The following is a 22,415-nucleotide window of genomic DNA, read 5'->3' on the forward strand; positions in this document are numbered from 1 at the left end:
TAGAGGGAAGACTCACCATAGGTTAAGGTCATCATGGAAAAGAAGAATTAATCTCAGGTTGGTAACCCATAAGTATGGAGGGCCCACCTCAGGTTAGGGTTTCACAGGAATGTAGGGAACCTGCTCAGATTCTCAGCTAATAGGGACAGATGACCCCCTCCACCACCACCACCATTAGATTGTTACCAAATAGGGACAGAGAACCCACTTCAGTTTGGGGTTTCATATAGAAGGAGAACCCAACTGAGGTTGTGAGCCCACAGATAAGAAGACCCACATCAGGTCAGGGGTTCAATTGAAAGGAAGGACCCACGTTAGCCTAAGAGAACTCAAAAACAGAGTCAAAACTACGTTAAGGACCCAAGGAATGAACGAACCCTCTTCAGGTTGGTGGTCTCTGGAGAGTTAGTACCTACCTGGGTCTTATAAGTGGAGTGAACTTGCATGGAGCTCCTCGTATCCATAGGTCTACAGATAATGTACTTCATTGTGAGCAAACAGTAGGACCTGACCATACAAAAGGTCTCACCACATGGGTGAAAAAGTGTCTGGCACACATGACCCTGAGGATTTTTAGGGTTGAAACCCCACAATGTCTACAGTATGCAGAGTGAGAGTGCTAACAGTGCCGAAAACCTGCAGCTCCCGATACATCTCATTAGACGCGGTGCGATTTATTACGGTGCAGCTCAATAACTTCATGGCGCACGTGGCGCTAACATCCGGCGCTCGCAACGAGAGTGGATTTATATTTTCACATGATAATTTCTCTTTAATGGAATCTGCTGTGCTCTCTGCCGTCTCTCCAAATTTTATTACTCCTGTGAGCGACCGCCCGCTATCTGCAGTTTCCTAAATCTCGCAGACGCCGATGAGTCACACTGGTCCCAAAAAGGCCCTTTCTCACATCAAAACTTTCCCCCTTATCTCCTCACTGCTAAATCATCTCTATGTGTCACCGAGCGGTTTTAATTTACTTTCCATTAGGTCTGTATAAAAGGCAATTCTGGGCTCCTAGGTAAATGAATGACAGGCGGAGGGTGGGGAGGGAGCCGCGGAGCCATAGAAGTCATCTTAATGACGGCACAGACATTTTTTTTTGCAAAGTTTGATATTTTTTGATTGTGAGGAACTTAGAAAATATATTCTCTATTGATGAGCATGTTTGGTCGTGTATTTCACCTTCGGACCCTCCGACCAAGGTCAAAAACCAGCACTGAAAACTGTGCAAATGCTTGGAACCATTTTGGTGACTACAGAGAGCTGGTTTTGGTCACTCGGTCACACGCCCAGTCACGTGTAGGAAACTCCCATAATAATGCTTTCATACCTTCTCTCTCCGGTTGTAGTATTAGTAGTAGAAGTAGCATTAGTAGTAGAAGCAGTTCAAGCAGAAGTAGAAGTTGTAGTATTAGTAGTAATAGCAGTAGAAGTTGTAGTAATAGTAGTAAAAGTAGTGGTAGCAGAAGTACCAGAGTTTGTAGCATTAGTAGTAGTAAAGATATTATTAGAAGTAGTAGTTTTACAAGTAGTAATATTAGTAGTAGTACTCAATAATAGTGCAATAATTAGTAGTAGTAATAGCAGTAGCATTAGCAGTAGTAGTATTACTATAGTAATAATAACAGTAGTAGAAAATGAATCAGTTTTGGTAGTAGTAGAAGTTGTAGTATTATTAGCAGTAGTAGTTTTACTAGTAGTAATATTGTTATTAGTATTAGTAGTAGTGTAACTTGTAATAGTAGTAAAAGAAGTGGTAGTAGTAGCACTAGTTATAGCAGTTGAAATAATAGTAATAGTAGTAGAAATAGTAACAGAACATGCACCAATGTTAGTAGTATTGGTAGAAGTAAGAATATTATTGTCAGTAGTAGAAGTAGTAATTTTGCTAGTAGTAATATTATTAGTTGTAGTATTATTTATAATAGTAGTAGAATAAGTAGTAGTAATGGAATTAGCAGCAGCATTAGTAGTATCAGTAATAGTAGTATTAGTAGTAATAACAGTAGCAGAAAAATATCAGTGTTATTAGTATTAGTAGAAGTTGTAGTATTATTAGTAGTATTAGTAGTAGTATAACTTGTAATAGTAGTAAGAGAAGAGGTAGTAGTAACATTAGAATTTGTAGTAATAGTAGTAGAATAGTAGAAGTAGTAGCAGAACATGTACCAGTGTTAGTAGTATTAGTAGAAGTAAAGGTATTATTAGCAGTAGAAGTAGTAGTTTTACTAGTATTAATATCATTAGTAGTAGTATTATTTAGAATAGCAGTAGAATAAGTAGTAATAGAATTAGTAGTAGCATTAGTAGTAGTACTAGTATTAATAGTGGTAATAACAGTAGCAGAAAAAGTATCAGTGTTGGTAGTATTAGTAGATGTAGTAATATTAGTAGTATTAGTAGTAGTATTACTTGTAATAGTAGTAAGAGAATTAGTAGTAGTAGTAACAGTAGAAGTTGTAGTAATAGTAGTAGCAGAACATGTACTGGTGTTAGTAGTATTAGTAGAAGTAAAGGTATTATTAGCAGTAGAAGTAGTAGTTTTACTAGTATTAATATTACTAGTAGTAGTATTACTTATAATAGTAGTAGAAAAAGTAGTAATAGAATTAGCAGTAGCATTAGTAGTATTAGTATTAATAGTGGTAATTACAGTAGTAGAAAAAGTATCAGTGTTGGCAGTATTAGTAGAAGTTGTAGTATTATTAGCAGTAGTAGTTTTACTAGTAGTAATATTGTTAGTAGTATTATTACTTGTAATAGTAGTAAAAGAAGTAGTAGTATTAATAGTAGTAGTAGTAGTAGTAGTACTAGTTGTAGCAGATGAAGTAGTAATAGTAAAAGTAGTAGCAGAAGATGTAGCACTGTTAGTAGTAATATTATTAGTAGTAGTATTACTCGTAATAGTAGTAAAAGAATTGTTAACCCAAAAAGCAGGGCATTACATAATGAGGGAGTTCAATGTGCCAAATTAGTAAAACCAGAAACAGAATGAACTTCCAGAAAAGTCTATGAAGAAATGGAGCTCAGAAGCTGAGTTGTTATATTTGGATATGTAATTGAGATGCCACAACCACTCTCTGCACAACATTCTCCTTGTTCACGTTTTGTTTTTTGTTTGTATAAATAAAGCTTAAAACTTTGTAAATGTACTGTTTGGGTGGTTCATTCGTTTATAGTTATAGTAAAAGAAGTAGTAATAGCAGTAGTAGTAGACATAGTAAAAACATATGAGAAAAAGAAACACCAAGTCAGATTACAAATACACTAGCAGGATGCAGCAGCCCCCCCATGATAAAGACAGGGGGCAGCACAGGTGCAAACACTGATGGAGGCAGCCCCTCACACACCTGTCAATTCATGGAGGGGGCGGAATAGGCAGAATCATCATATCCGTAGGAATAGTAGTAGAAGTAATAGTAGAAGTAGTAGTAATAGTGGTTGTAGTGTTAGTAGTGGAACTAGCAGTAGTAGTAGTAGTAGCATTAGTAGTAATATATGTAGAAGTATCAGTAAGGGTAGTATTAGTAGAATTTGTAGTATTATTAGTAGTAGAAGAAGTCATTTTACTAGTAGTAGTATTTTTAGTATTTGTAGGAATAGCACAAGGGGTATTAGTAGAAGTAGTATTAGTAGTAATTATAACAGTAGTAGAAGTATCAGTGTTAGTAGTATTACTAGATGGTGTAGTATTGTAAGTAGTAGAAGTAGTTTTAGTATGTGAAGGAATAGTAGTAGAAGAATTAGCAGTATTAGTAGTAGGTGTAGTAATAGAGCTCGTAGTAGTAATAGAAGTACAGTAGTAGTATCATCAATGTTTGTACTAGTAGTAGTAATTTTATTCATAAAGTAGACATAATAGTAGTGGTGGCTGTGTTGCTATTAGAAGTAATGGTGCTTGAACCTCCGACCATCTTGGCTTCTGAGAGACTCTGCCTCTCTCACATGTTTGTTATATACAGTCACGTGACTTAGTATAGAATTGACCCTCCGGCTGTGTTTCATTACTATCACTTTCTTTTCCAGCCTTTTGTTAAACTTGTTCTGACTTTTGTGAGACATGTCGCCGCCATCGATTTTAAAGTGAATTAATTTTTTTTCAAATGAAATGTAAAAATATCCCAACATCTAACTTCTGATCTGTGACCTGTGGTGAATAAAATACGGAGAGAAGAGATTTCCTTATCTTTCCATTCTGGTTTTCTTAACATTTAACACACGGGACAAACTTTTTGGGAAATGGAGTTGTTGTAGTAATATAGTAATTATTACTAGTAGTAGTAGCGGCACCTGTAGTAATATCATCATAACTTGTAGAAGTATTAATGATTTGGCAGTAGTAACAATAGTGGTGGCGCTAAAAGTGTAAGTACAGTGTTAGAGGTAAAATGAAAATTACTAGTAGTAATAGAAGTATCATCATTACTAGTAGTAGTAACGACGTGACGACTTTAAAGCAAATTATAGAAGTATTATTTCTTGTAGTACTAATAATAGTAGTTTTAGCTGAGATAGTAGTAGTAGCAATCAGGGCTGTAAACTGGCAGCGATGCAGTATCAATGTTAGCAATAGCTGCAGAAATAGCATCACTATTAGTAGAATTACCCACACTAGTAGTAGATGATATTGGGGTAGGATTTTCCATACAAGTATCAGAAATATTACTAACTACTAGGAAAAAGGTAATCAAGGTTGTATTAGTAATAGTATCATATCAGGTTAGTAGGGATGCGCAGACCCGTGGAACTTTGGGTTCGTTGGTTTCGACCGAACTTTCGTCCAAAGTTCGGTTTGGGTAGCAGAACTCTACCCAAACTTTAACCTGAACCCCATGGAAATCAATGGGGACCCGAACTTTGGTGCTGTAAAATGGTCGTAGTAATCTCTCTTTCTCCCTTCTCAGACTTCTCCCGGAACTCGGAACAGTAAAACAGACGACTTCCAGGAGAAGTCCATGTTCGGAGTTCAGCACCGGAGCACCGGTCATGTACAAACCTTGAACTTTAATGTTTGGGATCGCTCATCTCGATTTGTGAGTGCCCCCCGTGCAGTGTGCCGATAACGACTGGTTCCACAGCTGCGAAGGGTTTTTTTATATAAATTGTTATTATTTTATTACAGAATTATTATCTTGTTATTATTATTCTTTAATAGGTATTTTTAATTTGTCTTATTTTTATAGTATAATCACTACTATTATCATTTAATAATAATCTATTTTTTATTATTATTATGAAATATTATTTCTTCTTTTTTAAGTACTATTATTATTACTATTATTACTTGTATTGTTATTATCATTTATATATCTATTATGTATTTCTATTTCATTTTTATTGTTTATATATCATATTATATTTTTTAGATTATTATTATTAGAAGTAGTATTATATATATATATTTCTTATTTATGCATTACAATTATTTTATTATTAGTGTTCATATTATTATAATTTTATTATTATTATTACATATATATTTCTTATTATTTTATTATTTATTTATTATTTTAGTATTATTATTATTATTATTATTATCTATATATTTCTTATCTATTTCTTATTATTATTTTACTATTATTGTTTATATTAATATTACTATTATTTTACTATTACTGGTACATATTTAATTCTTATGTATGTAATACTATTTTAGTATCGTTATTTATTTTATTTTTGTATTATTATTATTGTGTATTTATTTCTTGTTTATGCATTATAATTTTACTATTATTATTTATATATTTTTTGTTATTATTTTAGTATGATTATGTATTTATCTATTTTTTATTATTGTTTATATTACGATTATCATTTTCTTATTATAAATTTAAATCTTATGTATATACTATTAATATGGTATTATTATTTATATATTATTATAGTAGCAGTAGTATTTTAGCAATATTAATTATTACGCACTTATGTCTTCTTTATTTCTTGTTACTATATTCTTATTATTCTTAGTCCTATTATTCTTATTATTAATAATAATAATTATATCTTTAGGCTTTTATTAGTCCTTTTGCACCAGGTTCTTCACATTAATTGGCTTCCCAGTAAAACTCACATGTGTGAGGCATCATTGTGGGCCCCGGTAGAGTCAGGAATCAGTGATTATCTTCTATGTAGACCATAAGGGAAGATGTCATAATAATAAGACTAGAAACACCAGAGAGTCCTGTCCTGGATAATTAGATGTGCACTGGTGTCAGGCAGCTGCGGAAAGGCGCCTCATTTTTATCATTGTACCGTTCTGACTTACCGAATGGATTTAGGCCATACTCAGTAGGTGCCGATGATCCCTTGTAGGATCAGCGACGACTTAGATGTTGTGATTTTTTCTGAAACCTACTTTTTCTTTGTGGTGAATGGTTCTTATCAGACATAACACACAGCGCCATGTTGTGCACGGAGCTGACAGCGGCAGCTGTTATCTGTCCCTTTATGCCGCCCCGACGTGCTAAACTCCCATTCCGGATAATAATATCTGCTATCGGCGCCCCGCAGTTTGTGGGCAAAAGAGACAAGTTTCATCACTCCGGCTGCCGGCGCTCCACATGTAATTATTCTGAGTGGAGATGAGTTCTTGTAAAGGTGATTTGAAGGGCGCCAGAGGGCTCCGCCGCATGCACGCACGCACGCACCGCGCCGTCCGCACAGCCTCATTAGCATGGATCATGTTGTGAAGGAGCCTTGTTTTTTTCTTGTGTGTTTTTCTCATGAGCTTTCGGCTGAGATCCTTTACCTGCCAGGAACCTGGCGGATGAGCCTCCCGTGTGACCGCCCGGCTGGCAGCTGTCGGCAGCCGACTCCCCTCGTAGAGAAATTAATCTTTTTTTCCCAAGTGCCCCCCCCCAGTCCTTTATGTTCGCCCCTTGAAAAGCTGCATGAAAAATTCCTTTAATCCGGAATTAAAGGGGGTTTTCTGATTTGTTCTATATAAATGGGCGCACATTGGACCCATGCTATAGGGGGCCGGCAATGGCCAACCATCTCTGGATTTCAAGGGGCATGACAAATCCTATTGCCCCTGCCACGATCGCTTTTCAGGATCATACCGATCAGTCATTGATCACATCTTCTACCATTTATATCAGTTTTCCAAGTACCCCTTTAATATGTCTAATTTCCAACAGAGCGCTTTTTAAAGGGGTTGTCCATAGGATATGTAACAAATATGGTCACCTACAGTAGATTTAGGGGTCAAAGATCCGTAACCCTATGACAGTAACAGACAGTGATTGGAGCAGGGGTGGTCACTTGGGGACCTTGGACTCTTGTTCTTGTATTGGCGGGGGTCCCAAAGAATGTAACCCTCTATCTGATGTGATAAATATTTCAATAGTGAGGATTCTATTCAATGGTTACAAAAATGAGGATTCTGTGTTGTTAGATAACCCCTTTAAGACGTGGGTGTACATACATTGATGGGTGGGACAAATTGCTAGTTTTTAATATCAATGTAAATCTTCTGGTGATATCGCTGTCAGTGAGCCGTTACTGTGATGCCAGATGGTGCCGTGTTGCACTGAAATGTGGCCATCTGGTGACAAAAAAATTGAAAATGAAAGCTTTTTTAATACTGAAATTTTTCCTTTTCCATTTCATCATATATAAGTTCCCTTTTCAGCACTTTTCTGGGGTTTTTTCATGGCTTTTTTAGTGGGTAAATTAAACTTTGACAGAAGCAGGACACAGGACCTGCAGGAGCGGTAACAGGCAGGACCTGCAGGAGCGGTGACAGGCACGACATTGACTGCACAGACCATCTGCTCATGATTTTTGTGTGGTCGAGGGGATGGTGATGTATATAGGCTCCCTTTTCAGCACTTTTTTTGGTGTTTTCATGTTTTTTAGTGGGTAAATGAAACTTTGACAGAAGCAGGATACAGGAGCGGTAACAGGCAGGACCTGCAGGAGCGGTGACAGGCACGACAATGACTGCAGAGACCATCGGCTCTTATTTTTTGTGTGGTCAAGGGGATGTTGATGTATATAGGTTCCCTTTTCAGCACTTTTTTGGTGTTTTCTTGTTTTTTTAGTGGGTAAATGAAACTTTGACAGAAGCAGGACACAGGACCTGCAGGAGCGGTAACAGGCAGGACCTGCAGGAGCGGTGACAGGCACGACATTGACTGCACAGACCATCTGCTCATGATTTTTGTATGGTCGAGGGGATGTTGATGTATATAGGCTCCCTTTTCAGCACTTTTTTTGGTGTTTTCATGCTTTTTAGTGGGTAAATGAAATTTTGACAGAAGCAGGATACAGGAGCGGTAACAGGCAGGACCGGTGACAGGCACAACAATGACTGCACAGACCATCGGCTCTTAATTTTTGTGTGGTCGAGGGGATGTTGATGTATATAGGTTCCCTTTTCAGCACTTTTTTGGTGTTTTCTTGTTTTTTTAGTGGGTAAATGAAACTTTGACAGAAGCAGGATACAGGACCTGCAGGAGCGGAAACAGGCAGGACCTGCAGGAGCGGTGACAGGCACGACAGTAACTGCACAGACCATTGGCACGTGATATTTGTGTGGTCGAGGGGATGTTGATGTAATTGTAGGACGCAGATACATTGGAAGGTGCTGATCACTGGTGTATAACGACTCAGGACACCCGCGATTGGTATCAATGGATATCACTGGTGTGAAATATACATACTGCTCAGAATAAATGAGTACACCCCCTTTAAAAAGTAAGGCTTTAATCAATATCTCACTAGACTTAAGAACAATTTCCAAAATTTTGATTAAAAATTAATTTTCAAAAATATTTTTTAACCCATAAGATGAAAGTAAGGTTAATAATATAAATATTCAGTTTTTGTCAAATTGATGTAAAAATGAGTACACCCCACATCAAAAACTACTACAGCTAGTATTTTGTAGGACCGCCATGATTTTTAGGACATCACTAAGTCTTCTAGGCACGGAAGGAACAGATTGGTGACACATTACGACATCTATCTCTTTCCATTTTTCAAGAACGATCTGTTTTAGAGCCTGGATGCCGGAGGAGAGTGATGACAACTTGTCTCTTCAGAAATTCCCACAGGTGTTGGGTTAAGAGACACTTGGCCACTAAGTCACTTTCACACTGTTCACCTTCAGAAATGCAATAGATGTGTTTTGGATCATTGTCATGTTGGAAAAGTGCTCATCTTCCACAAGAACAAAGTGATGGGAGCATCTTGTCTTCCACTATAGAGCAGTACATCTGTGAATTCATAGTACCATCAATGAAAATGTAGTTCCCAACACCAGCAGCTCATGCAGACCCATATAAGGACACTGCCATGACCATGCCTCACTATAAGCACCATGCTTATCCAGATGTGAGTTTTGGATCATTGTTATGTTGGAAAAGTGCATGTCTACCAAGGGCACAGAGTGATGGTAGCACCTTCTCATTCACTATAGAGCAGTACACCTGTGAAGTCATGATACCATCAATAACATGCTGCTCCACAATATCATGAGCTCATGCAGCCCCGCATAAGGACACAGCCACCACCATGTGTCATTGTAGGCACAATGCATGTAAAAAATGAATTTAGAAGGGTATGGGTATACCTAAATTAAGGTAAAAAAATGGAAGTCTCTGCACTATTACCCATTTGTGTATTCTAAATAATAGCGGGTCTATCGTTCCTGGTTCTATCTCATATGGCTTGGTCTTTGTAACCTCTCTTATTTTTTCTCTTTTCATGAGATGTCTTTTGAATTTAAATGTATGTTGGGACTTAAGTTCTTTTGTTAAAATTTGGAAAACTTAAAAAAAATTTGCAGATAGAAAAAATTAATTTAGCAAAAATGCCTGGTGCCTACAGTGAAACATGGTGGTGGCAGTGTCCTTATGTGGAGCTGCATGAGCTGTTGGTGTAAATGATGGTATCATGAATTCACAGATGTACTGCTCTATAGTGAGACAGAAGATGCTACCATCACTCCGTGCCCTTGGTAGACGTGCACTTCTCCAACATGACAATGATCCAAAGCATGCATCTGTTGCGTTTATGAAGAACAGGGTGAAAGTGATTCAGTGGCCAAGTGTCTCCTGATCTGACTCAACCAAACATCTATGGGAAATTCTGAAGAAACAAGTTGGCATCATTTTCCATCCAGCATCCATTCTCTTTGAATTCATGATACCATCAACATCAGCCCTAGATCAGGACACTGCCAACACCATGCTTCACTGTAGGCACTATGCATTTTTCTAAATTGATTTTTTTACATACATGGTGCCTACTGTGACACATGGTGGTGGCAGTGTCCTTATTTGATAAAGATGATCGGTGTGCTCACTGTTTGTTAGCAGGTGCTCAAAGGTAAAAATACAATACTGTGTATGAACTTCTGGTGTTGGGGAGTTACATTTTATTGATGAGATCATGAATTCACAGATATGTTGCTCTGTAGTGAAAGAGAAGATGCAACCATCACTTTGTGGCCTTGGTAGGTGTGCACTTCTCCAACATGACAATAATCCAAAATACACATCTATTGAGTTTCTGAAGAAGAACATGATGAAAGCGACTCAGTGGACAAATGTCTCCTGATCTTAACCCAACCGAAAACCTATTGGGAATTCTGAAGAGACAAGATGTCATCACTCTCCATCCAGAATCCAGGTTCTAAAAGAGCTCATTCTTGAAGAATAGAAAAGATGGATGTTGCAACATGTCTCCAACTTTTTCCTTCCATGTGTAGAAGACCTGGTGTCATCCTTAAAAAAAAAGCCATACAGAATACTAAATGTAGCATTTTTTATGTAGGGTGTACTCATTTTTACATCACTTAAAACTAAAGATTTTGCAGTGAAAGTTAAATTATTGACTTTACTTTCATGATATGGTTAAGAAAAAAAATAGTCTATGAAACTCGGTCTCATCAACATTTTTGGAAACGTTTCTTGTGGATATTGATGAAAATTTTACTTTTTAAAGGGGGGTGTACTCATTTACGCTGAGCGCTGTTGAATATCCTCACTCCCCAATCCTGATCAGAGATCTCTCGTTGGGCTACAACAATTCTGTATAACATAAAAAAAAAAATAAGAAAAAAAAAAATTCCCATCCGTCTCCGAGCTCCGACCTTTTCCTGTGTCTGCGCTTTCCTCATTATTTTCCGCCTGCTTTCCCTGGGCTCTTCTGTCATTTGATATAGCGGCGAGCCGGGATATTCTTGGCCGATTTTAGAAACGCAAGAAATTTTTTTTTTGTTTTCCTTTTAAATGAGCCTTCAAAATCCTGAGCGAGAAATCAAAACGTAACCTTCAGCTCGGTGCAAATAAAGCAATGATTTTGCTCCCGCGCAATTACCGTTTGTTGTGTGGGGAATGTGGGACGCCTGCAGGTTGCTCAATTTTCTCCCTTCGCGGATGGTTTATGGTAAATATCTCTTGCTCACGGGCTAAGAATTGCCGTACTACTGAGATGAGTGTGATGCATAGTAAATGCTTTGACCTGGATTTTTGGACCAAATTTGTTGTGTCCGGGGTCCTTCTCTACAGAAGAATTGTGACTTCAGGCAACCAATACGTCTCCGACTTATCTAATATGTTTAGGTAAACTGCACTTGTTCTCCAACTTTTCCGTACATATGTCCAACTACTCCTTCTCTAACCAACATGTTTTTTTATTTGCATTATTACTATGTAGAGTATACTTTTTGATAAGACTGTGTGAGCCCACCTGCCTTGTAGTATTTGATCGAACATCCACTAAGAACCTGATGGTTTAAAGACTAGTCTGTATGTATCTAGTCCGAGTATGGATTTTATTTGGCTAAGAAGTGCTTGCCAATTTTTTCTATCTTTTTTTGCACTTTACATTTTTAGTTATTAGAGCAGGATCTTCCATATGCTTTAAATTTATAGGACTAAACCCAGGAGAAATAGGTCTGTTAGTGCTGGTCCCCATCTGAAGAGGTCGCCTTGTCACTGGCAGAAGGGCTCACTCACACCAGTTGATCAAAATGTAATCTGTGAAGCAGAAATGTGGATCATTATTCATTTATTCAATGTTTGCATATACCTTAGTAGACTCAGAGTACAGTGTCATCTGTTTCTCTGCTTCTACTTCTCCAACTATCCTGTATACTAGACCAGTCCTTTTTCCTCTATTCTTTATACTTGACAACTTCTTCTCTAGCTGTCCTGTATGAGGAACCTCGTCTTCTGCACTTATGCCAATCATTCCTTTTCCATCTGTTCTATATGCTAGGCCAGTCTTTTTCCACCTATCATATTCCCCGATATGCTAGACCTTTTTCTTCAATTATCTTATGTACCAGACCAATTCTTCTCCAACCATTCTATATACCAGACCACTCCTTCTCTGACTATCCTGCATACCAATCCACTCCTCCTCCAATGATCATATACCAGACCACTCCTTCTACTATGATCTTATATACTAGACCACTCTATCTCTGATTTTCCTGTATACCACTTCTTCTCCAGCTTCCCTATATACCCATCAACTCCTTCTACTACTAACCCTTTTGTCAGACCACTCATTCTCCAACTAGTCTGTATACCACACCACTCTGTACCCAACTATCCTATATAGTAGACCACTTCTTCTCCGAATATCCTATATACCAGACCACTCTCTTCTGCAATTTTGATGTATATCATACCATTCCTTCTCTGATTAGTCTATATACCAGACCCCTCCTTCTCCAATTATCCTTAATACAAGACCCCTCCTTCTCCAATCATCCTATTTACAAGGTAACTCCTCTGAAAATACTATAAACCCGACAACATCTTCTCTAATTATCCTGTATACCAGACTACTCCTTCCACTTATATCATATATATTGGACAACTCCTTCTCCATCTATTCTATATATCAGACCACTCCTTCTCTATCTGACCTGTATACCAGTCCACTCCTTCTCCAACTATCCTATTTACCATCTACTCCCTGACTATACTGTATACCCCACACCTTCTCTAATTATCCTGTATATCAGACCACTCCTTCTACTCCTATCCAATATATAAGACCACTCGTTCTCATCTATCTTATATACTGGACCACTGCTTTCCATATATGCTATATAACAGAACACTCCTTATCCAGATCCCCCATATGCCACTCCTATACTCCAATCCTATACACCTAGTCACTCCTTCTCTGACTATACTGTATATCAAGCTACTCTTTCTTTGACTATTCTACGCACCAGACCACTCCTTCTCCGACTACCCTATACACCAGACCTCTCCTTCTCCAACTATGCTGTATCTCTCCTTCTCCAACTATGCTGTATACCAAGCCACTCCTTCTCCAAACTATCCTATGCACCAAACCACTTATTTTCCAGCTTTCCTGTATATCAATTGATTCCTACTCTGACTCCTTCTCCAACTATCATGTATACCAGATCACTCCTTCTTTGACTATCCTGTATATCTGACCACTCCTTCTCCAACTATCATGTACTGTATACCAGATCACTCCTTCTCCAACTATCATATACACCAAACCACTTATTTTCCAACTTTCCTGTATACCAATTGATTCCTTCTCTGACCATCATATAAACCAGACAATACCTTCTCCAACTATCCTGCATACCAGACAATTTATTCTCAACTATCCTATATATTAGACCACTCTTTCTCCAGCACCCCTGTATGCCAGACCACTCTTTCAACTATCCTGTATATCAGACGACTCCTTCGCCGACTAGCCTGTATACCAGACCACTCCTTCTCCAATTATTATTTATACCAGATCACTCCTTTTCCACCTATCCTGTATACCAGACCACTCCTTCTCCAACTATTCTTTATACCAGGCCACTCCTTCTTCAACTATCCTGTATACCAGACCACTCCTTCTCCAACTATTCTACATACCAGACCACTCCTTCTTCAACTATCCTGTATACCAGACCACTCCTTCTTTGACCATCCGGTATACCAGACCACTCCTTCTTCAACTATCCTGTATACCAGATCACTCCTTCTCCAACTATTCTATATACCAGACCACTCCTTCTTCAACTATCCTGTATACCAGACCACTCCTTCTTCAACTATCCTGTATACCAGACCACTCCTTTTCCAATTATTATTTATACCAGACCACTCCTCCAACTATCATGTATACCAGATCACTCCTTTTCTGACTATCCTGTATACCAGACCACTCCTTCAACTATCCTGTATACCAGACCACTCCTTCTCCAACTATTGCGTATATCAGACCACTCCTTCTCCAACTATCCTGTATACCAGACCACTCCTTCTCCAACTATCCTGTATACCAAACCACTCCTTCTCCGACCATCCTGTATACCAGACCACTCCTCCAACTATCCTGTATACCAGACCTCTCCTTCTCCGACCATCCTGTATACCAGACCACTCCTTCTCCAACTATCCTGTATACCAAACCACTCCTTCTCTGACCATCCTGTATACCAGACCACTCCTCCAACTATCCTCTATACCAGACCACTCCTTCTCCGACCATCCTGTATACCAGACCACTCCTTCTCCAACTATTCTATATACCAGACAACTCCTTCTTCAACTATCCTGTATACCAGATCACTCCTTCTCCAACTATTCTATATACCAGACCACTCCTTCTTCAACTATCCTGTATATCAGACCACTCCTTTTCCAATTATTATTTATACCAGACCACTCCTCCAACTATCATGTATACCAGATCACTCCTTTTCTGACTATCCTGTATACCAGACCACTCCTTCAACTATCCTGTATACCAGACCACTCCTTCTCCAACTATTGCGTATATGAGACCACTCCTTCTCCAACTATCCTGTATACCATACCACTCCTTCTCCAACTATCCTGTATACTAAACCACTCCTTCTCCGACCATCCTGTATACCAGACCACTCCTCCAACTATCCTGTATACCAGACCTCTCCTTCTCCGACCATCCTGTATACCAGACCACTCCTTCTCCAACTATCCTGTATACCAAACCACTCCTCCTCCGACCATCCTGTATACCAGACCACTCCTCCAACTATCCTGTATACCAGACCTCTCCTTCTCCGACCATCCTGTATACCAGACCACTCCTTCTCCAACTATCCTGTATACCAAACCACTCCTTTTCCGACGATCCTGTATACCAGACCACTCCTTCTCCAACTATCCTGTATACCAAACCACTCCTCCTCCGACCATCCTGTATACCAGACCACTCCTCCAACTATCCTGTATACCAGACCTCTCCTTCTCCGACGATCCTGTATACCAGACCACTCCTTTTCCGACCATCCTGTATACCAGACCCCTTACCACTCCTTTCCCATCTATCCTGTACACCAGACCACTCCGTCTTCAACTATCATGAATATTATGCTATTTTTCTCCAATTATGTGATATCTTGACTCTTGTGTAATATATGTTCTTCTTGTTCACAGGTGTAAATGATTTCTAGGAAGTAGTCAACCGTGAGTTGACCTGAGACGCAGCCATGAATAACACTAGCTTCGCCAATGTGTCCTCCTCAGACAACAGGACCATGATGGGGAGTCCTTACAAGACTGTAGAGGTTGTGTTCATTGTCATCGTGGCCGGATCGCTTAGCCTGGTGACCGTTATTGGAAATATCCTGGTAATGGTCTCTATAAAAGTTAATCGACATCTACAGACTGTCAATAATTATTTTCTGTTCAGCTTGGCATGTGCTGATTTAATTATTGGGGTCTTCTCCATGAATCTCTATACTTTGTACACTGTGATTGGTTACTGGCCATTAGGACCTGTGGTCTGTGACCTTTATCTGGCCCTGGACTATGTTGTCAGCAATGCCTCGGTCATGAACCTTCTCATCATCAGCTTTGACCGATATTTCTGCGTGACAAAACCACTGACCTATCCAGTAAGAAGAACCACCAAAATGGCTGGAATGATGATCGCCGCGGCTTGGGTTTTGTCATTTATTCTATGGGCACCTGCTATACTATTTTGGCAGTTTATTGTCGGTGGGCGAACTGTTAAAGAAGGTGAATGCTACATTCAGTTCTTCTCCAATGCTGCTGTCACATTTGGCACTGCTATTGCAGCGTTCTACTTGCCAGTCATTATTATGACCATATTGTATTGGCAAATATCTCGCGCCAGTAAGAGCAGAATAAAAAAAGACAAGAAGGAACCCACCCCCAATCAAGATCCCATATCTCCGAGCAATGTCCAAGGGAAAATAGTCAAACCAAACAATAACAACCTATCGGCCATCGAGGATGGCTTGGATCACAGCAAAATCCAGAATGGAAAAGCTTCGAGAAATTCCGTCACTGAAAATTGTGTCCAGACAGAAGGAGAGGAGAAAGAAATCTCCAACGACTCTACTTCCGTAAGCGTGGTCGGTTCAAATGCCAAGGAAGATGAAAGTGCCAAAGATGCTCCTCAAGCTTCAGGATCTCAAACCATTCCAAAAGTTGAGAACTCCAAGCTGACATGTATAAGAATCGTTACGAAATCCCAAAAGGGTGATTGTGGGTCTACAAGTGGCACCACTACAGAGATTGTCCCCAAAACTAACGGTCGTAACGGGGAAGACAAGCAGAACGTCGTGGCTCGAAAAATTGTAAAAATGACAAAGCAGCCGGCCAAAAAGAAACTTCCTCCATCCAGAGAAAAGAAAGTGACGAGGACTATCTTGGCCATACTTCTAGCGTTCATTATCACCTGGACACCTTATAACGTCATGGTTTTGATCAACACTTTTTGTGACGTATGTATCCCCAACACGGTGTGGACAATTGGCTACTGGCTTTGCTATATCAACAGCACCATCAACCCTGCTTGCTACGCCCTTTGCAATACCACTTTTAAGAAAACTTTCAAACATCTCCTAATGTGTCAGTACAAAAACATCGGCTCTGCAAGGTAAAAAACCAAAACCACAAAAATAAAGTTGAAGCTACCATTGAAGTTTATGCCATAGCACTTTACACTCGATTATGGAATGTGCAATCTAGGATTCTACTTCCGACACAGACCCGTGGATGACGTCCACCCACTGCACTTATATATTCATTCTTCGACCGGGTATAGGTGGAACTGGCTATTGCTCTTTGATTAAAAAAAAAAAACAAGCCGAAAAAAAAAAGTAAAAACTTCAAAGGGCTTTTGGAGGTCCATTCATTTTCATATCTGTATTATTACCATACATATTTTTACGCGTTTCAAGACTAATTCTACAGACGCACGTTTCGAGATCTCAAACGTATCAGACTGAACAAATGAAAAAAAAAAAATAAAAAAAAAAATCACTTTATAAGGCTTTGTGATTAAAAACGTATCCTTTGACTACGACCCTCTAAGGCATTGGATCTATTGAGACACCTCAAGTTCTACGCGGAGTTTTCACCTTTTTCTCCTTGCGTTAAAACTGGCTCTTTTGTGTCTTTGGTGACTGTATTAAAAAAAAAAATGGAACTCAAGTTTTTTTTTGCCCCTTTGGGGGTTTATGTTAGAGCTTCCTGGAAAAAAAAAAAAAAAACAAAGAAAAAAATAACAAAGGAGAAAAACAAAACAAAAAAAAAATATCCAAGCAAATAATATATATATATATAAGATGTTTGTGTTCATGGCACAGATAAACACCCTTTCATGCTCGAGTCGCTGCTGATATTCATTTCCTACAACCCCGGGGAGATGATGTTCAGCCGTAGCCCGTCAACGTAAAGGCCCATAGTCCATTTTACATTAAAAATAAAAAAAATAAAAAAAATTGATATATTCCAATGTAAAATGACAACCCATCCACATTTACTAAATGGTCATTGTAAAGGTCCTGACGCTTACCAAGTGGTTTCTGGCGATTGTTACATAGCTGATAACCTTATAGGCATGGGCATATTGACCATATATGAAAGAGGGTTTTTTTGTTTTTTTTGTTTTTTTTTTAATCTGCACAGTTACCTTAAGCTTATAACGATCAAGTCGAAGACTGGTTGCCTTTTCCATTCTAATAGTGCCCATATTCAAGTGCATTAATTCTTTTTAAAGGGACCCATCAATTATATACAGTTCAGATGGGGGACATTTTAAAAAAACGATCACATTTTCAATAATGTTGCACTTATAAAACTCAGTAGTGGCATGCAACGTGCATATTTGAAATTAAAGGGGTCAGCTAGGATTAGAAAAAAAAAACAGCACCACATTTCTATACAGGTTGTGTATGGTATTGCAGCTCAATCCTATTCATTTCAATGGAGCACAGCTGAAATAATCAGACCCAACCTGTGTACATGTGTGATGCTTTTTTATGGGTTTTTTTTAATCCTGTACAACCCCTTTAATAATAAACCTTTTTTGTGCCCACATTCACGTTCTTCTCTTAAAAAAACTAAGAACTGTAATCTGATTTGGCCGCTGTGATCACTATGATCGGCGATCAGTTGCTGCGGATTAAGCCCCTCCCACCTTTTTTTTTTTTTTTTAAAACCTGTAAAGAATTCAAATTCTAATCTTGCAAACAACTGTCAACCGTTAGGATTGCTGGTTGCTAGGCAACGACAAAGGGAAAAAGTCAACGGACGGATTTAGCCTTCTGTGTAAACCCGAAATGTTATCAATAGTCAATTAAACTCTATTATTGTATAATTGTAAGACGTGTTATGAGACGGGAAATCCTTGTAATATTCTACAGGTTCAAGTAATGTAAAATCTCTAAGCAATATGACTATTTGTCTTTTTGGAATTTTTATTTTATTTTATTTTTTTTTTTCATATATGTACTACTGAAAAAAATTATTCCGAAATGTTGAAATGTGTAAAAAGCTTGCACTTGACAAGATGATAAATATAAAGGACAATTCAGCACGTGCCGTCATTCTCATCAATATGGCCTCCCGACCGGGGTCATTCCTAGAGAGAAGATAACAATCGAGGCTCTGCACGGATCACACTCGGCCCAAGGGTTTCGCCGTCATGTTTGATCTTGTAAAAGTAAAGGTAAAAAATCGCAACCAATCTGAAGGACCGCAAAAAAATTTAAATGGGTACTTACATGAATACATTATCAGAACCACCATCAATACATTAATACATCATCAGAACCAAGTTTTGAGTATTTAAAGAGGAGTTGGAGAGTTTTTGTTCAGTTTCTGCTCCAAAAGATCAGTGGGAAAACACCCAAACTTATACTGAATTTTTGGAGAAGAAACTCGACCAAATCCTCATCGTAATCTCAAAACTATGTTTTGAGGATTGTTCAGTTTTAACATGCAGCACATTATGGATTGCTACATGATCAGAACCACCGAGAGTACATGAATACAGTACCAGAACCACCATCAGTACATGAATACAATAACAGAACCACCATCAGTACATGAATACAGTACCAGAACCACCATCAGTACATGAATACAATAACAGAACCACCATCAGTACATGAATACAGTACCAGAACCACCATCAGTACATGAATCCAATAACAGAACAACCATCAGTACATGAATACATCACCAGAACCACCATCAGTACATGAATACAGTACCAGAACCACCATCAGTACATGAATACATCACCAGAATCACCATCAGTACATGAATACATCACCAGAATCACCATCAGTACATGAATACAGTACCAGAACCACCATCAGTACATGAATACAACAACAGAACCACCATCAGTACATGAATACATCACCAGAATCACCATCAGTACATGAATACAATAACAGAACAACCATCAGTACATGAATACAGTACCAGAACCACCATCAGTACATGAATACAATAACAGAACCACCATCAGTACATGAATACTTGGGCTGAAGAATTCATATTTCCCATCATTGGAACTAAAGGTCTAAAGTCGACCCCTGAAAACACCCCCATAGCATTATCTCTACTCCACCGAACTGTACACAGTGCAGTCAGGCAAGTAACGTTCTCATGACATTCAGCAAACACAGACTTCTCCATCAGAAGCCAGATAGAGAAATGCGATCCGTCGCTGCACAGAACACGTTTTCTCCAGAGTCAAATGGTGTTGGTTTTGCACAACTCCATCCGACGTTTAGCATTGTGCTTGGTGATGTAAGGTTGAAGTCAGTTGCTTGGCCATGAATCTCCCTGGAGTTGAGAGCATCATATCATGGACATCCACCAATGTCCTCTTGTACTTGACAGAGGGTGAACTCACATGGAGCTCCCCTAGAGTGATAGGAAGTTTGTAAGTAAGTGACCCCTATAAAAGGATATTCCCATCTTGGGGTCTCAGAGATAGGTCACACAGTTATGCACAGTATATGCCAAAGATGCCATCTTTAGGACCCTTTCCTATAGAGTCTCCATTTTTCATCTATGGGAGTTACAGAAAGAGCCAAACATGGAGAAGGCCACCAACCTAAGGAGACTGTGATAGACATGAATGAGCTAACACGAGTCATTCCCCGTTTACTGCTATAAATACATAAAGACAACCCTGTCTATATGATCTACTAGGCCATATGGTCATCATAAAGGTTGACCACTATAGGCCAGAAGCTATGGTAAACTACTGATGGCCATTCATCTGATTATCCAGAGTGTAATACCACATTTCTCCTACAGTGGCCGCTGTAGGGAAAATGTCAAGTCGAAAAAGACCTACACTTGTCAGGAATCAGCCCCAATCAATCGATCACCCATTGTCACATTCTGAAAGGGTTTTTTTTAGAGGATTTTTACTCGAAGACCATTTTTAAGATAGGAACACCCCTTAATGTTTGAGCCATCTTCTATAACACGAGTGATAGGGTAAAAATGTAATAATTTTTGAAGGCTTCAGATATGACGATTCTGGTTAAGAGTTGGCTTCGAAGCCTCTTTTCATCTTCCTCCCACAGTTTCTTTGCTGTACAAGGCAAGCGGAGCGCATCTTCCTATCAAACGTTCCTCGACGGCAAGAAACACCTAACTGGAAAAATAATGATTGAACTCCAGCCAGAAGCCGAGCATCGATGTTCAGGATTATTCTGCATCTTACTCTTCAGTTTTCAGATGTTGAACATGAACTCGCGAGTCAAAAGCACCGAGACCTCCCAGAAAATTACACGGTTCAAAGAGCCGAGCTGCGAGCAAATTGACGAGGCAGTTATAATGTCTTACTAAAAAAAAAAATCTGCACTATACTAGCTGTATACACACACGGTCAATAATATCAAGAGCCGATCGCGACTGGAATCTGTGGGTAAGCCTGGCAGTAAGTGGTTTCTCTGCAGCGCCTTCACAAGAAAAATGTAGCACTACATACAGCTTATTCATATCCTGTGTAATACAGGACAGGTCAGGTCCTCCAGACTGAAGAAATTGATTTTTTTAAACTTGATAAACCCCATAAAAGTAAAGAGGAAGACTATGAGATATGTGAGCATTAATACATTTTATTCAAGGTGCCTATATGATTCTACTACAGCTAGGAACTGTCCTGACTCTAATGCTCTGTAGCTTGCCATCTACACTTTTTTAGTTAGAGTTTCCTCTCCCTCAGCGTTCTGCCAGAACAATAAGAGCTGGAGCTTCCTTTCTGTTACTCCCTAGCCACCTCTATGTTATATCTGTATGCAGTTAGACAGAAGCAGAGAGACAAAGACTCGAAAGGCCCCATTTCTTGCATAAAGACAAACTCACCTCTGCTTCATAGAAAAGACCAATCCCTACTTCCTGTAGAGGGACAGACCCACCTCATTTTCTATACAGAGACAAAGCCCTTCCCCACTTCCTGTAGACAGACAAAGTCCTACTTCCATTTCTAGTAGGGAGACAAGGCCCCACCACAACTTCCTGTCAAAAGACAAAGTACCTGTCCCACTTCCTATTCAGAGACCCAACCCACCTCTAGTAGAGAGACAAAGCTCCACTTTCATTTCCTGTCGAAAGACAAAAAACCATCAACACTTCCTGTTGAAAGACAAAAAACATCACTTCCTGTTGAAAGACAAAAAACCATCATCACTTCCTGTTGAAAGACAAAAAACCATCATCACTTCCTGTTGAAAGACAAAAATCTGCTCCAAATTCCTGAGAGGTAAAATCCCACCCTCACGTTTTGTAGGGGAACAAAGCCATACCCTCTCTTCCTGTAGAGTGAAAAAGACCCTCCCCCACTCCTTATAGAAAGACAAAGCCCCACCTGACTTACTACAGAGAAATAAAGCCCCACCTTCTCTTGCTATAAAGAGACAAAGCCCCACACCCACGTCCTACAAATAAAACTCCAAACTTCCTATCAAGAGACAAAAATAAACCATTCCTGTTTCCTCTAGATAGTCAAACACATGCACTCACATCTTCCGGAGAGAAAATCCTCACTCCCACCTATAAAGGAAAACAAATCCCCACCTCCACTTCCTATAACGAGACAAGGCCCCAACTGCACTTCCTGTAGAGAGATAAAGA

The 22,415-nt window shown here is 39.0% G+C and overlaps 1 protein-coding gene across 1 annotated transcript in view; it reads left to right on the plus strand.

Annotated features, from left to right (window-relative positions):
• The window catches only part of CHRM2 (cholinergic receptor muscarinic 2), a 185,125-nt gene extending 166,276 nt beyond the window's left edge, over nt 1-18,849 (plus strand). Inside the window, exon 2 of the mRNA XM_073567532.1 lies at nt 15,432-18,849. Coding sequence (XP_073423633.1) covers nt 15,485-16,906 — 1,422 coding nt within the window. The 5' untranslated portion in view covers nt 15,432-15,484 and the 3' untranslated portion in view covers nt 16,907-18,849. The remainder of the gene's footprint in view (nt 1-15,431) is intronic.
• Nucleotides 18,850-22,415: the final 3,566 nt, after the last annotated feature.

Source organism: Dendrobates tinctorius, unplaced genomic scaffold (genome assembly GCF_039654945.1).
Source record: "Dendrobates tinctorius isolate UK_male_01 unplaced genomic scaffold, ASM3965494v1 ptg000020l, whole genome shotgun sequence".
NCBI classification, from domain to species: Eukaryota; Metazoa; Chordata; class Amphibia; order Anura; family Dendrobatidae; genus Dendrobates; species Dendrobates tinctorius.